The 15,409-nt window shown below is 37.1% G+C and overlaps 1 protein-coding gene across 3 annotated transcripts in view; it reads right to left on the bottom strand.

Moving 5' to 3' along the window:
• Positions 1-2,564: 2,564 nt before the first annotated feature.
• Hmgcr (HMG coenzyme A reductase) overlaps positions 2,565-15,409 on the bottom strand; it is a 116,946-nt gene continuing 104,101 nt past the window's right edge. For all 3 annotated transcript variants that reach the window (XM_053789739.2, XM_053789740.2, XM_070099609.1), the window contains 8 exons: positions 10,064-10,260; positions 8,485-8,679; positions 7,315-7,553; positions 6,891-7,068; positions 5,942-6,048; positions 5,059-5,263; positions 3,938-4,112; positions 2,565-3,454 (listed from right to left, as the gene is read on the bottom strand). In XM_053789739.2, the coding sequence (XP_053645714.1) occupies positions 2,925-3,454; positions 3,938-4,112; positions 5,059-5,263; positions 5,942-6,048; positions 6,891-7,068; positions 7,315-7,553; positions 8,485-8,679; positions 10,064-10,260 (1,826 nt within the window). In that variant the 3' untranslated portion in view covers positions 2,565-2,924. The remainder of the gene's footprint in view (positions 3,455-3,937; positions 4,113-5,058; positions 5,264-5,941; positions 6,049-6,890; positions 7,069-7,314; positions 7,554-8,484; positions 8,680-10,063; positions 10,261-15,409) is intronic.

The raw sequence follows: 15,409 nt of genomic DNA, 5'->3' as shown, positions 1-15,409 counted from the left end.
AAAATGATTAATGTGTGTTGGGAAAACATCTTAGAGATAAACTTGTGTAGAGTTAAAAAAAAAAATGTGTTTAATGCTTTCACTGTCAGGACCCTCAAAATTAAAATTGTTGACTGTTGGAATTAAAAAAAAAAAATCCAAAATGATAACTAATCTTTTTTCTGGAGGTAATGACATCAAAAATGCTAATTTTTTGAGCGATCTTCATTCCTTAATTTGACCAAATTCAAGAGCCCAATTTCAAGTTACTTCAAGTCTGAAATCAACCAGAATCATCTCTTTCAGTGTGTTTTTTTTTTCTATCAAATAATACCAAGAAACAGCCATAAAACCCAACCTAGAAAACACCTCAGTTGGTATTTTAAACCAGACACAAGGTCAAAGGTGTGCTTCTTCAAATTATGCACTGCATAGAGCAGGATTTTTCTATATACGTGCACACTCACTGCACTGACCCATTCTCTCATGTCTAGGTCAAAATTTACTACTCACAGCTTATCTGAGGGAGCTAGACTCGCAACACAGATCTACGGAAGCAACACTGGCATCAGTAACATAGATCTATGCAAGAGAAAGTGAAAGAGTTAACAATTTTCTGGCAGTCACATTTTTGCAGTAACAGAAGTATCATTGTTGTATACTAGTTATATAGATAAGTGCCAATAATAGCAACGGTTCTGTATACTTAAATTGTGTAAACGCATCAGAATCGTATTGAGGGACTTCTGATAACTGCTTCACTGGCAAGTGAAATGAATATTTGTATCAATAGTGTTCAAGATAATAGTACAGTGTTATAGGTGGTTATGTACATAAGTATACAGTATTAGATATTTTGAAGTAAAGAGTATGTGTAATTTTTGTTTTGTTTTTTAACTTCCATACTAGGCTATTACACAGTGAAACATGCTAAAGTGGTGGCCAATGTATGTGTATATTGTAAGTACTGTGTTTCAATACTAGTGAAAAAATTAATGAATATTTTGTATTATACAAGGGTGCCATGGGCACAGTAAGACATCTGTGAATTGCAACTATTCTAAAAGATATCAGAAAGATTGCTTGAAACAAGTGTAGAAGTTTTCAAGCAGAAAATTGATCTCTACCCCTGCCAAGTACAAGATCAACCAGGATGTGATGGATATGTGGGACAGGGAGCTGCCAAAAAGCAAAAGCCAGGTTCACCAGGCAAGCAACAGAAAATCATGGTTACCAGGCTGGCCATAGGAGTTGGAAAGTCTTAAAACCAGTCACAAGTATATCACAGGTATGATAAATTATTATTTAGTATATTAAAAATGAGCACTAAACCCGTATTAGATAGTAAAGATTGTGTAATGCTGCACACTTCTACACACAGTAAAGAGGTAACTTTTTTTTTTTTACTGTTCTCAGTTTCAGCACATGATTACCTCCTATTTTACAGGTAGTGTTACCCTCATGGGTTTAGCATTTCCACACAAACAATAATGTACAGTATTCAGTTCTTGATACTCGAATATCCCATAAAATCTTGAAACAAAAATGCCCACAGGGATTGTCATAGCTACCTTCAGTGCCTGGTTCAAAGGCTAAATCCCAACACCTAAGATTGATAAGATATACTAACTTGTATGCAGTCTTCCACTTAAGAGGGAAGATATGCCTTGGTGAAGCGTGGCATCAAATGCTAAATATAAAATACAACTTGTGCAAAGTTTTAGTTTGTAAAACTTTTCACTACATTAAAGGAATCCAGAATACCATAGTTAAAAATTATACAGTACTGCAGTAAGGAAATGGATATAGGTAACTGATAATCCAAATTATATTCATATACAATACTCTGTGAATGTGAAAAAATCACAAACATGTACATACACTAGTGTATATACAAAACTGCACACGCAAATTACGAAGGCATAAAAATTTTTAATTAGTAATTGAGAAATGCATTTTAAACTTTCATATTATTTATGTTTAGTGATGGGTGAAAAGATACACAGTCAGCCCTTGCAAGTCTTCTGATCATAGCTCATTTTCAGCAGCTTACGAATTAAACTTACTTTTCCATTTTCGATAGTGCTTCATTACTGTTATCTTCTTTTTGATTATAACAATAATTCATTACTATTACAGTGCACCACTATTTCCATTAGTGGCATACATTACTGCTGTGGAATGCCGCAGCAGGATAACTTCCCTCCACCCCTTGGGCGAGGACATTGTATCAATGTTTGGTGTAAACAAACTGGTCAGTGTATCTGGACACTTGCCATATGAACTGGAACAATTATTGACTTTTACTTTTGCACTGTTGCTGGGAAGATGTATTGGTTCTGATGAAAGGCTCTTGATCTAAGAAATTGAAACTGTAGTCTTCAAATTAATCCAAATTGGTTTCCATTTTCCTGGCACTGTATGACCCCAATTATTTTAGGACTTCCCCAAGATTATAACATTATTACACAAGATTTTTTTTTTTTATACCTGACACTTCTTTATTTCATTCATTCACCACAAACAAGATAGAGATTTAGCATTTGTTATAATAATATTCAAAACTTGCAAAGAAAATGACAAAATAACAAAAAATAACTTTTATTTTGCTGTATTACATAACATACATGCATAATTCTATGTACTGTATTTACGTCACTTTAAAACATAAAACAATTTTTCTATCGATATAAAACTTTGATGGCAAAATAAATAAGACCTTAATGCTGATGCAGTTTACTAACCACAACAGCATAAGCTGAATAAATGGAATCTCTTCACAAGAAATAATATACTTAAAAGAATAACACTTTCCAAGTATACCGTTTTATATTAGTATAAGAGCAGGGAATCTTTCCAGCACCATCAAGGTAATGCAATAAATCTACTAGAGATATTACCCTCAGTCACAACCTTTTTTTTTTTTTTTTTTTTTTAAATTCTTTTTACCTGTCACTAAAATGTGGCACTGAAAAATTTGCTGGATCTAGACAAGGTGACATATTTGAAGTGACAGCCTTTTCACTCAGTCCACTGTCTCCTTGTTTACCATCAATCACTACACCAGTTGGTGGTAAATTAGTTTTTTGGGTGGCTGCCTTGTTGACTATTGTATTGCCTCTTTCAAAACAATTTGTAATTGGCTTTGCACCAAAAGCTTCCACTTTGTCACTTGTAGTGCTAGAATTTATTGCAGGCACAACAGCCTTCCCAGTTGGATGGCTATCTGCATTAGTGGAAATATCAGTTACTGAGGAAGTGGTGATGGTAGCAGCTGCAGTTGGAACCCCACCATTGGTAATAGATGCAGAAGGTGAACTGGTTCCACTTTTGGCCCTGTTGTGAGCCAAGTGGCTCTTCACCAGGTGTCCTGCTGCTAGTGCAGACATCAGGGAAAGCTCACCAGCTAGCACTGTTCCTGCAATTATCTTTGCTAACTGGCATGCATTCTCACCTGGGTTTTCTTGGTGTGCTCCTAGAAAATACAAAAGTTTAAAACAATTACTTTTATTACAATCAAAACTAAGAGCTAAACCCACAAGGGCCATACAGTTTGAAAGAATTAAATAATCTTGTCAGATCTTCTTGATTATTCATTATCCCTCCAGGAAAAGGGTGCCCTAAAGCTGGTGAAAGGCTCATGGAGCTACCCTTCCATTCAGTGGATTAAACCTCATTACCTCCCATTCTCAAAGTGCTGTATTATCCCTATGGGCTTAGTGTTTCCCATGAATAATAAATTGATCTTTATATGTATGAAGTATTCCTATTGTAATTTTATGTACAGTAACTTAAGTAAACAAATATTTAAGAAAATTTTATTATTCCCTGTCCTGCATATTATAAATAGTCACAACAAAACAATTCCTTTACATCCCACAACAGTCATACTGAAATGACATTCCATATATCAAGAGTGGCAATATTGGATGTCATCTTTCCATAACCTAATACTGACCTTTAACCCCAAGCATAGTCAAGCAGGCAGACTGAGGTCCAAGTCCAGTGCCTCCACCCACTGTGCCAACTTCTAGAGAGGGCATGGTGACTGTTATGTGTAGGTCCTCTCCTTTTTCACCCCAAGCTTCCATCAAGGTCATGCAGTTGCTGCTTCCAACCACTTGAGCAGGATCCTGAAAAATATATCTCAAGTATCAGAAACTATTTTTCTTACTGAAAAATAACTTGGTTTTATCATAATTTATATGGACTACTTGATTATAAAAAATTGTTTTCACTCAGGAGCTATACAACTGCTAACTTTCATAACCTTCACAGAAAACTGTTACAAGCTGTCACTGTATGACCCCTATGGGTTTACCACTAACCCATCATAATGATGATAAAATAATAAGCTCATGCACTAAGCAATGCTTGGTATTCATTTATGTCCAAAAACAGACGGTGTGTAGGGGCAAGCTGGAGGGATGTTTGAGGTGTGGAAGTGGGTGGTAGTGTTAGTGCATATTGATAGAATGGGGTCGAATGTGGTAGGAGTTTGGGACAGAGCTGTGATTAGAGTTATGGTGCAGGAAAAAAAAGAGTGGGAGTTGGAAGAGTATGGAGTAAATTTTATGAATGTGGGAAAGTTTTAGAAGCATTTGACAGAGCTGTTGAGGTGTGGGACTGAGTTGTAGCTAAATGGGTACGAGGTGAACTGAAAAGTTATAGGAGATAAATAACAATCCCAAAAAGCTGGAACTAAACACCCTAAAGGCACACTTTTTTTTTTTTTTCAAATTAGTTGTCAATTTAAGTCATGCACAATCCTTGAGGGTTTAATGCCTAGTTTTGATTGTAATAATAATAACTCATGAACCAAACCAAATGAAAATAGTCAAAAAATACATGATTGTTAAATTTATTCATGGAATGACTTTCAGTAAAACCATGCACATAAGGATAACAAGAATTTTCAGGTGTCGCCATACTTGCCTTTTTTTTTTTTTTTACCCATGAGTAATTAGGTTACTTATTGTCCATGACATGGAACCTAGTTAAGGTCTGATACAGAATAACAATTATCAATGAGCATCAGAAGGTAAGCAATGTTCTACACATTGTGAAGAGAAAATTTACCTGACCACATGCGATATATACTGCTGCTACGATATTTGCTGCATGAGCATTGTTGCCTCCTATTGAACCAGCTAATGATGACCCTACCAAATTCTTAGTAATATTGGCTTCTACAAGAGCTGCCACAGTAGTTTTCAGGATGGACGTAACCACTTTGCTAGGCACAATACCTTCGCACACAACAGATTTGCCTCGGCCCTCAATCCTGGAAAGAGTGGAACTTATTAACCTTGTTTTCAATGCTTGTTTTCAATGTGAAACCAAAAATTCACATTTAATCTGTATGATTATATTATACAAAATCTTTATTGAAGGCTAATTTCTTTATAGCTTTGATTATTCACATTTTTTATTCGAGCCCATTTTTTTTATTCCGTCTTATGAATGTTAATATTAAGCAAATCATATTTAAAGAAATATATATATATTTTTTTTTTTTTTTTCAACAAGTCGGCCGTCTCCCACCGAGGCAGGGTGACCCAAAAAATTAAGAAAATCCCCAAAAAGAAAATACTTTCATCATCATTCAACACTTTCACCTCACTCACACATTATCACTGTTTTTGCAGAGGTGCTCAGAATACAACAGTTTAGAAGCATATACGTATAAAGATACACAACATATCCCTCCAAACTGCCAATATATATAAAAATATGTATATATAATTTACTCAAACTAGTGAATTTTCCTCTTTTCCAAGGTTTCAGGGTGCATGTCAACTCCAGGAACTACCAGTACAACTTACAGGTTGTAATGTACACCAATATGTTATGCCAGGAAATTAAATCAACTGCTACATACTAGGACCTATGCCAATATAGGAACATACATTATACAGTCATTACGTGTTAAACACTATTATTGCATTTTCAACCTACGTACCAATTAATGGCCGACGGCTTTTTGTCCACACAATAGTTGCCACTAACACTCAAGACCTCAAGGTCTGGGAAGTATTTTTTCAGGGTCTTGAGTCCTGCCTCTGTACCCTTAAAATGAGAAGAAAAATGTCAATAACCAGTGATAACACAAAAGTTTAAGCATAAACAAATATATATGAAATTGTATTTATTATTTTTTTTAACTCTATGACCATTTCCTGCCAAGACAGGGTGCCCCCTTGGTGTGCGATGGCTCATAGGTTAAAATTGAATTTTATTTTTAATACAATGGCTGTATCCCACCATCACTGTCTAGCCAGAGGCATGCCAGTACTGCAGTTCAGATGCCCCTCCAAACTGCAAATATCCCCACCCTTCCTTTAGAGTGCAGGCACTGTACTTCCCACCTCCAGTCTGATTTTTTTTTTTACATGTCGGCCATTTCCCACCGAGGCAGGGTGACCCAATAAGAAAGAAAAAAAAAATTCATCATCATTCAATACTTTCACCATCACTCATACATAATCACTGTCGTTGCAGAGGCTCTCAGATACAACAGTTTAGATGTCCCTCCAAACTGCCAATATCCCAAACCCCTCCTTTAAAGTGCAAGCATTGTACTTCCCATCTCCATTCTTAATAAAGAGCAATCAACAAGCTGGGAGATGTTTAATAACTTTACACCTTTTTTCTTCTTTCTCTAATATGCCACATCTGCTTTACAAAAAAAAAAATTGTATTTAAATAACATGACATCAGGACAGACCAACCAATATCTGATCCCTAAATTAATATCTATTTTTGTCACTACCTTAGGTTTATAAATTAAAAAACTGTACAGAAAGACACTGTAAATATGCCAACTGTTTAAATTTATTCAGGTGTAATTTTTTATGGCAGTTGTATGATACAAATTAATACTATATGTATAGCTTAGACTATTTCCATACCTTGGATACCATGTTCATCCCCATAGCGTCACCAGTTTGAGCCACAAAGCGCATGTACAGTAATCGTCCAGCAATTCCAACATGCAATTCTTGTAGACGAGCAAAACGGCTGGTTGAATCAAATCCTTCTTTGATGATAGCAAAGTTCTCTCTATTTCTAGTCCATGTGTACACCTCCCTGTTGGTGAATATATAATAATAATGCACCTCACTATTGGCAAATATACAACAATAATAATAATAATGATGATGATCAGCTTCAGAATAAAGGGAAATGAACCATTGTATAACCCAGTCTGTTCATTCAAAACTTACTACACAGAAACTTAGGTAATCACTGTACAAAAAAATTCAGAGATAACTAGTACATAAATGTGAGTTTAACCCACAAAACTAGTTTAAGGTTCATTACAGGTATACTTACGTAGCTCGTGCAGCGGTAGGAAGCCGAACACTAGGAGCCCTAGTCATTCCATCACGGATTACTGTACTCTTCACTCCATTAACCAAAGCACGACAACCACGATTGGTAGAGGCAACCAAGCACCCTTCAGTAGTTGCCATGGGAACCATATACTTTTTTCCATTCATAAGTAGAGGACCAACAACACCCACTGGTATAGGTACATAACCTATTACATTCTCACAGCATACACCCATCACCTGAAAAAATGTAAAATATAACATAATTTTGTATCAAAAAAAAAAAAAAATTTAACACATCAACCATCTCCCACCATCCTTCACACAATCACTGTCTTTGCAGAGGCACTCAGATACAACAGTTCTGATGCCACTCCAAACAGCCAATATCCCAAACCCCCTCTTTTAAAGTGCAGGCATTGTACTTCCCATTCCAGAACTCAAGTCTGGCTAACCAGTTTCCCTGAATCTCTTCACAAAATATTATCCTGCTCATACTCCAACAGCTCATCAGGTCCCAAAAACCATTCATCTCCATTCACTCCTTTCTAACATGCTATGCTTACACATGCCTGCTGCATGTCCAAGCCCATTGCACACAAAACCTCTTTAACCCCCCTCCCTAAAATAGTAAAAAATACTATCAATTATTTTATTTTTCACAAGATTTCTACCTTTCCAAATACTGTAGTTATCTACAGTATACTCCTCACTTACCATTACAGTGTTAACTTCACCTGCCCAAAATGCACCACATGCTAGTGGCTTTCTTTTGTGCCTAACAATACACCTACCATTCAACTTACGACCGAGTTCGGTTCCGAGAAACCGGTCATAAGTCGAACTTTACTACTGAATATCAACAAAACATTTTTGTAATGACTATTTTATTGTTTTATTTTGGTATTTCATGTTTTACTTTACTTTTTATGCTGTTAGTACTGTATTTTATACTGTAAGGTTTAGGATAAACACTGTGTACAACACAAATAGTTGTTTATTTCCCAGAAATTTGGCATAAAAAACACGGTCGTAAGTCGAGTGGTCGTAAGTCGAGCAGGTCGTAAATCGGATGGTAGGTGTATTTTATTACATATAAACTACATTGTATACAGCAGAAAAGAAATAAATTATTTGTATTTGTATCAATTTCAATGTGCAATTTTTTTACCTTAGTGTAATCATAGTTGTCATATGGCAGAGCATCCATGGAGCCATGTTTAGCAGTGTGTGGTGCCACAATTGCTCTACGAATACCAACAGCTCTCAGTGGGTTGCCCAAAACTGTCTCTAATTTGTAGCTTGGAACATGTTTCTTCTCCACCATTTGTACAATTTCTTTATTAGTTAATGATCTCACACCTCCCTGTTAAGAAATTACCATGATTATATACACTGCAGATTATTTTTTTTCATATTGACTATCTCCCACCAAAGCAGGGTGACCCAAAGAAGGAAACACATTCACCATCCCTCACTCAACAGCTCTGTTTCAGGTTTTATAAATATAAAAAAAATCATAGGAGAGAAATTCACAATGTCTTCTAAACAATATACAGTGGTATCCCGAGTAATTCGTTCCAGAAGGCTGTTCGAGTGCTGTTACGTAACGAATTTGTTCCTATAAGGAATACTATAAATTAGATAAGTCCGTTTCAGACCCCCAAAAATACACTTACAAAAGCACTTACAATAATACACTTACATAATTATTGGAGTTGGGAGCAGTACGAAACTCTGGGTACCACTGTATAACACTAAGCAACATGAAAAGCATACAGTACTGTACATGACAGGATGAAATATGATTGACTAGATATGGAAATTATAATTAACTCTAGAGATAAAGGTGTCATGAAATTAAGAAAAGATTTTAAGAGTGATTTATTCAACAAGGGAGATAAAATATTTAGAGGAATGGTAAACAGAATCATATAGTGTATTTTAAAGAATAGGGAATCCGAGACAAGTAAAGAATAATACATGAAGAGCCACAATAAAGTGAAGCAACCATATTTGAGGGTATGAATCCTATAAATGACAATCTTCTTGAGTTAAGGTGAATATACGTGACTTTGGAAGAGGATTAATCACTCGCCAAGATTATATTATCGTTATTATATTTATGGGGAAAGCTCTAAATCCATAGGGGGTCATATAGTGCTGGGAAATGGGAGGTAATAGGTTTGATCCAAGGAAGGAAAGGTTAGCTGTAATTCCTTAGACCAAGAGTTCTTCAGTGGTATCCAGGCATCATCCTTGAAGGGACACTACAGCAAAGAGCAAATCTTAAATTAGCAGACCAGTAGCCTACTAAAAATAAGTGGAATCTGCCAAGAAGTAACCACATTCTTAGAGAACAACAGTCACAAAAAATAACATAGACAAGATAATAATAGGGACTGCCAGCCTAGAGGATGAATTAAAGTTAAATTAAAGGTATATTGTAGAATGGCGAAAATAAAGGGCTGTTCTGTGTAAAGGGGAATAAATGAGACACGGACTGAGGTTCTGATGGATACACGAATTACTCTTGAAAATAAACAAACATTAATGGTAAAAAACTAAAATAATCTGCATATATTGTAATGTACAAATATATTTTACAAGTAAACAGAAAGCACAAAATAATTATATTGATTAAAAAAAAAAAGCTCAAAAATATAAAAATTGGCACATGGGTAATTACCAAGAATTATCTTCCCTTTTTTTTAATATTGTGTTCATAAATCAATAGCTAATGACCTTACCTGAGAGTTCATAACAGCAACACATTCTTCTAATGATCTAGGAGGCTTATCCTCATCCTCATCCCCATGTTCTTTAATGTAAGTCTTGGGTATCTCTGTTTGTGTACCACGATCCTCCTTAGAAGTTGCCATTGCCAATTCCTCCCAGTGGGAATTAAAACTGACAGTGCGGATTCTAGTACGTTGACGCAGAATTCCTAAAGTATTAAGGCATGTTAGGAACAATATTTAAGTTGAAATCTCAAAGACTCTTTTATTAAAAATCTAGTTAGTGTGAACAGTGCTGAATGACTTAAATGGGTTTAGTGTTTTTTATGTATACATAACAACGTGTAAAAAATGCAAATTATACATGTGAAAACTGCACAAGTGAAAATCAACAGTTACCAGTACAAGCAGTCCGTTAAGATCAAATGAATGACAAGAATTCACAAAGATAACATTGCAATGAGTCAACAAAAATCTAAGTAATACTGTTAGGGATATTACCTTAGTGTGGGGTGGCATTGTAATAATTTTCATGATGCCACTCAACAATATATCAAACTCCCTTTTCCTAAAATATTCCTTCATCTAACTCACTGAAATTCTAAAACTTTGTGAATGATAAACCCATGAATGCTGAAGCAAGGCATACAACATTTACAAATGGGACAAGGTTTTCTTCAAGGAATAAATAAAAAAAAAAATTCACTACAAGAATGTGTACACTGAGAGACAACACAATAAGTGTCCGGGGCCCAAGACTGTTCAATTGTCTCCAAGTATACATAACGAGGATTACCAATAGATTCCTGGCTATCTTCAAGAAGGCACCAGACAGGCACCTAAAGTCAGTACATGACTAACCGGGCTGTGGTTTGTACGACAGCTTGCGTGCAGCCAGGAGTAACAGCCTGGTTGATCACACCCTGATCCACCTGAGGCCTAGTATCAGACCAGGTCACGGGGGCATTGACACCAGAAAAACATTCCAGGTAAATGCTAGACACATATATACCAAAGTTTTATTCTACATTTTCCTTCTGGGTACTCTTATTGGCTAACATATCAACTTTATCATGAAGGAGTAATCCAATGTGTGATGGGATCCATATTATTATTATTATAATCAAGGGGGAAGCGCTAAACCCGGAGGATTATACAGCGCCTGGGGGGGATGTGGAAGGCATTCAGACTTAATTCGGGGAACTGGAGCACAGATCCGATTCCCTAAATCAAGAGCCCCTCGCCAACATCAAGGAACCTTCCTTGAGGGGATGGGATCCATAGCAATTGTACATTAATTCATTTGTCCCTGATTTTTGAGTATCTACACCAAGCCAATAAAAAGTAGGGGCGCCATTGGTACACTAAGAGAAAACACCATAAGTGTCCGGGGCCCAAAACTGTTCAACAGCCTCCCATCAAGCATTAGGGGAATTGCCAATAAACCCCTGGCTGCCTTCAAGAGAGAGCTGGACAGATACCTAAAGTCAGTGCCGGATCAGCCGGGCTGTGGCTCGTACGTCGGACTGCGTGCGGCCAGCAGTAACAGCCTAGTTGATCAGGCCCTGATCCATCGGGAGGCCTGGTCATGGACCGGGCCGCGGAATAACCTCCAGGTAATCCGAGAGTTATGAACTGTGCAAATTGTCAGTGAACAAAGGCTTGGCACCTACTGCAGGTAGGTAGGAAATGTACTACTACTGCAATGTACTATTATTATGTAGTTACTGTTGGCATGTTACCCATCTTTTGTTTATATCTACTATATACTAAACTGCTCTCATATATTTTAACCCTTTGACTGTCGAAAGGCCCAATCCTGAAGTGTCTCCTGGTGTCGCAAAATATTCGAAAAAAAAAAATTATTTTTTCTTATGAAAATGTTAAGATTATTTTTCTGATTGTTTAAGTCTCCCAAAAAAAAATTTCCCATCAGTACTTACCCAGATATAGAGGCATGAAGTTTACAGAAAATGAGCCGCGTATGGCAACAGCGGCGACTGCATCTCACCGGTAAACTTTGGTTTACTTGTATTTGAAGGTTTGTTGTTTTTTTTCACTATTTTATTTTTTCACATAACTTATGTGGCCTATGAGACCAAAGTAAGGTGCAAAGTACATATATATACTCGTTGTATACAACACAATAAGCACACAAACATAATTATCAATATATTGTTTACAAAACTTGTTTACAAAAACAAACAATACAAAAATTTTTTTATTACTATTCTTCTATAATATATATACCAATATACAGTCACTGAACATACTCCTAGAAGTTCTGTAGCTTGTGGAACTCTGTGAAGCATGGTGTCATACACAGTGGTGTTTTACACTCCTCACACATAAAACATGGTGTCATACACAGTGGTGTTTTACACTCTCACACATAAAACATGGTGTCATACACAGTGGTGTTTTACACTCTCACACATAAAACATGGTGTCATACACAGTGGTGTTTTACACTCTCACACATAAAACATGGTGTCATACACAGTGGTGTTTTACACTCTCACACATAAAACATGGTGTCATACACAGTGGTGTTTTACACTCCTCACACATAAAACATGGTGTCATACACAGTGGTGTTTTACACTCTCACACATAAAACATGGTGTCATACACAGTGGTGTTTTACACTCTCACACATAAAACATGGTGTCATACACAGTGGTGTTTTACACTCCTCACACATAAAACATGGTGTCATACACAGTGGTGTTTTACACTCTCACACATAAAACATGGTGTCATACACAGTGGTGTTTTACACTCTCACACATAAAACATGGTGTCATACACAGTGGTGTTTTACACTCTCACACATAAAACATGGTGTCATACACAGTGGTGTTTTACACTCCTCACACATAAAACATGGTGTCATACACAGTGGTGTTTTACACTCCTCACACATAAAACATGGTGTCATACACAGTGGTGTTTTACACTCTTACACATAAAACATGGTGTCATACACAGTGGTGTTTTACACTCTTACACATAAAACATGGTGTCATACACAGTGGTGTTTTACACTCCTCACACATAAAACATGGTGTCATACACAGTGGTGTTTTACACTCTTACACATAAAACATGGTGTCATACACAGTGGTGTTTTACACTCTTACACATAAAACATGGTGTCATACACAGTGGTGTTTTACACTCCTCACACATAAAACATGGTGTCATACACAGTGGTGTTTTACACTCTTACACATAAAACATGGTGTCATACACAGTGGTGTTTTACACTCCTCACACATAAAACATGGTGTCATACACAGTGGTGTTTTACACTCTTACACATAAAACATGGTGTCATACACAGTGGTGTTTTACACTCTTACACATAAAACATGGTGTCATACACAGTGGTGTTTTACACTCTTACACATAAAACATGGTGTCATACACAGTGGTGTTTTACACTCTCACACATAAAACATGGTGTCATACACAGTGGTGTTTTACACTCCTCACACATAAAACATGGTGTCATACACAGTGGTGTTTTACACTCCTCACACATAAAACATGGTGTCATACACAGTGGTGTTTTACACTCTCACACATAAAACATGGTGTCATACACAGTGGTGTTTTACACTCTCACACATAAAACATGGTGTCATACACAGTGGTGTTTTACACTCTCACACATAAAACATGGTGTCATACACAGTGGTGTTTTACACTCCTCACACATAAAACATGGTGTCATACACAGTGGTGTTTTACACTCTCACACATAAAACATGGTGTCATACACAGTGGTGTTTTACACTCTCACACATAAAACATGGTGTCATACACAATGGTGTTTTACAATCTCACACATAAAATCAGTGTGTGTGCATTTTTGTGGAAGTTTTTTTTTTATGTACAAAGACAAAACACCTCGTCTGAGCAGTTTTCTTCAAAGTATTAGCAGGCAGTTATGTTATGTAGTTATCCTAGGTAAATGGTCGTGTGTCATCATTCCTTCCTTCCTAATTTCCTTCATTCCTTTCCTACCTGGAGGGCATTCCACTTCTCTTCCTACATTCCTTCATCTGTCCTTCCTTAATTTTTTCCTTCCTTTCATCTAGTCCTTCCTTCATTCCTGCCTTCCCTTCTTGCTTCTGGTTTCTATAATATATATACACATATATAGTCACTAGATACTTTCATAAAACTGCTATTATCACCATTCAGCAAGCTTGTCTTGTGTGCGAATGTGTGGCTTATAATTGTTTTGAGTCAGGAGTCGGCAGATGTCAAAATGACATATTGTCTCATTACTCACTCCCCCTCCAGCCTGTCAAAACAATGGGGTCGGATGCTGCTTCCCCTCCATTCTATCTAATTATCTTTCTTCCTCATTCTATCTCTTTCAATCTGTCTCTCTCTTTCTCTCTGTCTGTCTATCTCTGTCTCACAGGTACACATAAATACAAGTATACATAGTGTAAATTACCTAGGATAACCCAAAAAATCCAGACAAAGTGCTATACTCTGCTTGAAGATGTGAGTAAACGTGATGATGACACAGTCTTGTGGCTCTCTCTGAGACAGAGCTAGACAGATAGACAGGGAGCTTGGCAGACAGACAAATAGACAGACAGACAAATGTTTGTTCGTCGTCTTTTTCTTCTTCTTCTTCTCCTTCTTCTTCTCCTTCTTCTTCTCCTTCTTCTTCTTCTCTTTCTTCTTCTCTTTCTTCTTCTCTTTCTTCTTCTCTTTCTTCTTCTCTTTCTTCTTCTCTTTCTTCTTCTCCTTCTTCTTCTCCTTCTTCTCATTCTTCTCCTTCTCCTCCTCCTTCTTCTTCTCCTCCTCCTGGCTCTGAAACAGAGAGCTAGACAGATAGACAGCTGCCCCCCTCCCTCCACCCTCGTTTACGCTCATCAAAGGTCAGCTCTTATCAGATGTTATCTCCCCTTATCTTGTCACTGTCATGGGGTGAACTGTTTTCATGCCTCAAGGGAACATATTATTATTATTAGGTATTATTATTATTCTTCTTCTTCCTCCTCCTCCTCTTCTTATTCTTCCTCCTCCTCCTCCCTCCTTCCTCCTCCTCCCTCCCTTCTCCTCCCTCCTCCTCCTTCCTTCCTCCTTCCTTCCTTCCTTCCTCCTCCTCTTTCTCCTCCTCCTCCTCTTCCTCCTCCTCTTCCTCCTCCTCTTCCTCCTCCTCTTCCTCCTCCTCTTCCTCCTCCTCTTCCTCCTCCTCCTCGTCGTCGTCGTCGTCCATTGCTTTTGGTCTCAAACTCCTCGAAATCATGAAATTGACCTTCACTGACACTTCCATCTGTGTTAGAGCATCACTTGGGAAGAGAAGAGTCCTAGATTTGCTGGGGAGTC

Source organism: Cherax quadricarinatus, chromosome 68, assembly GCF_038502225.1.
Source record: "Cherax quadricarinatus isolate ZL_2023a chromosome 68, ASM3850222v1, whole genome shotgun sequence".
Taxonomy (NCBI): domain Eukaryota; kingdom Metazoa; phylum Arthropoda; class Malacostraca; order Decapoda; family Parastacidae; genus Cherax; species Cherax quadricarinatus.
The sequence above is the reverse complement of the archived record's forward strand: the minus strand, read 5'-3'. Positions and strand labels throughout refer to the sequence as shown.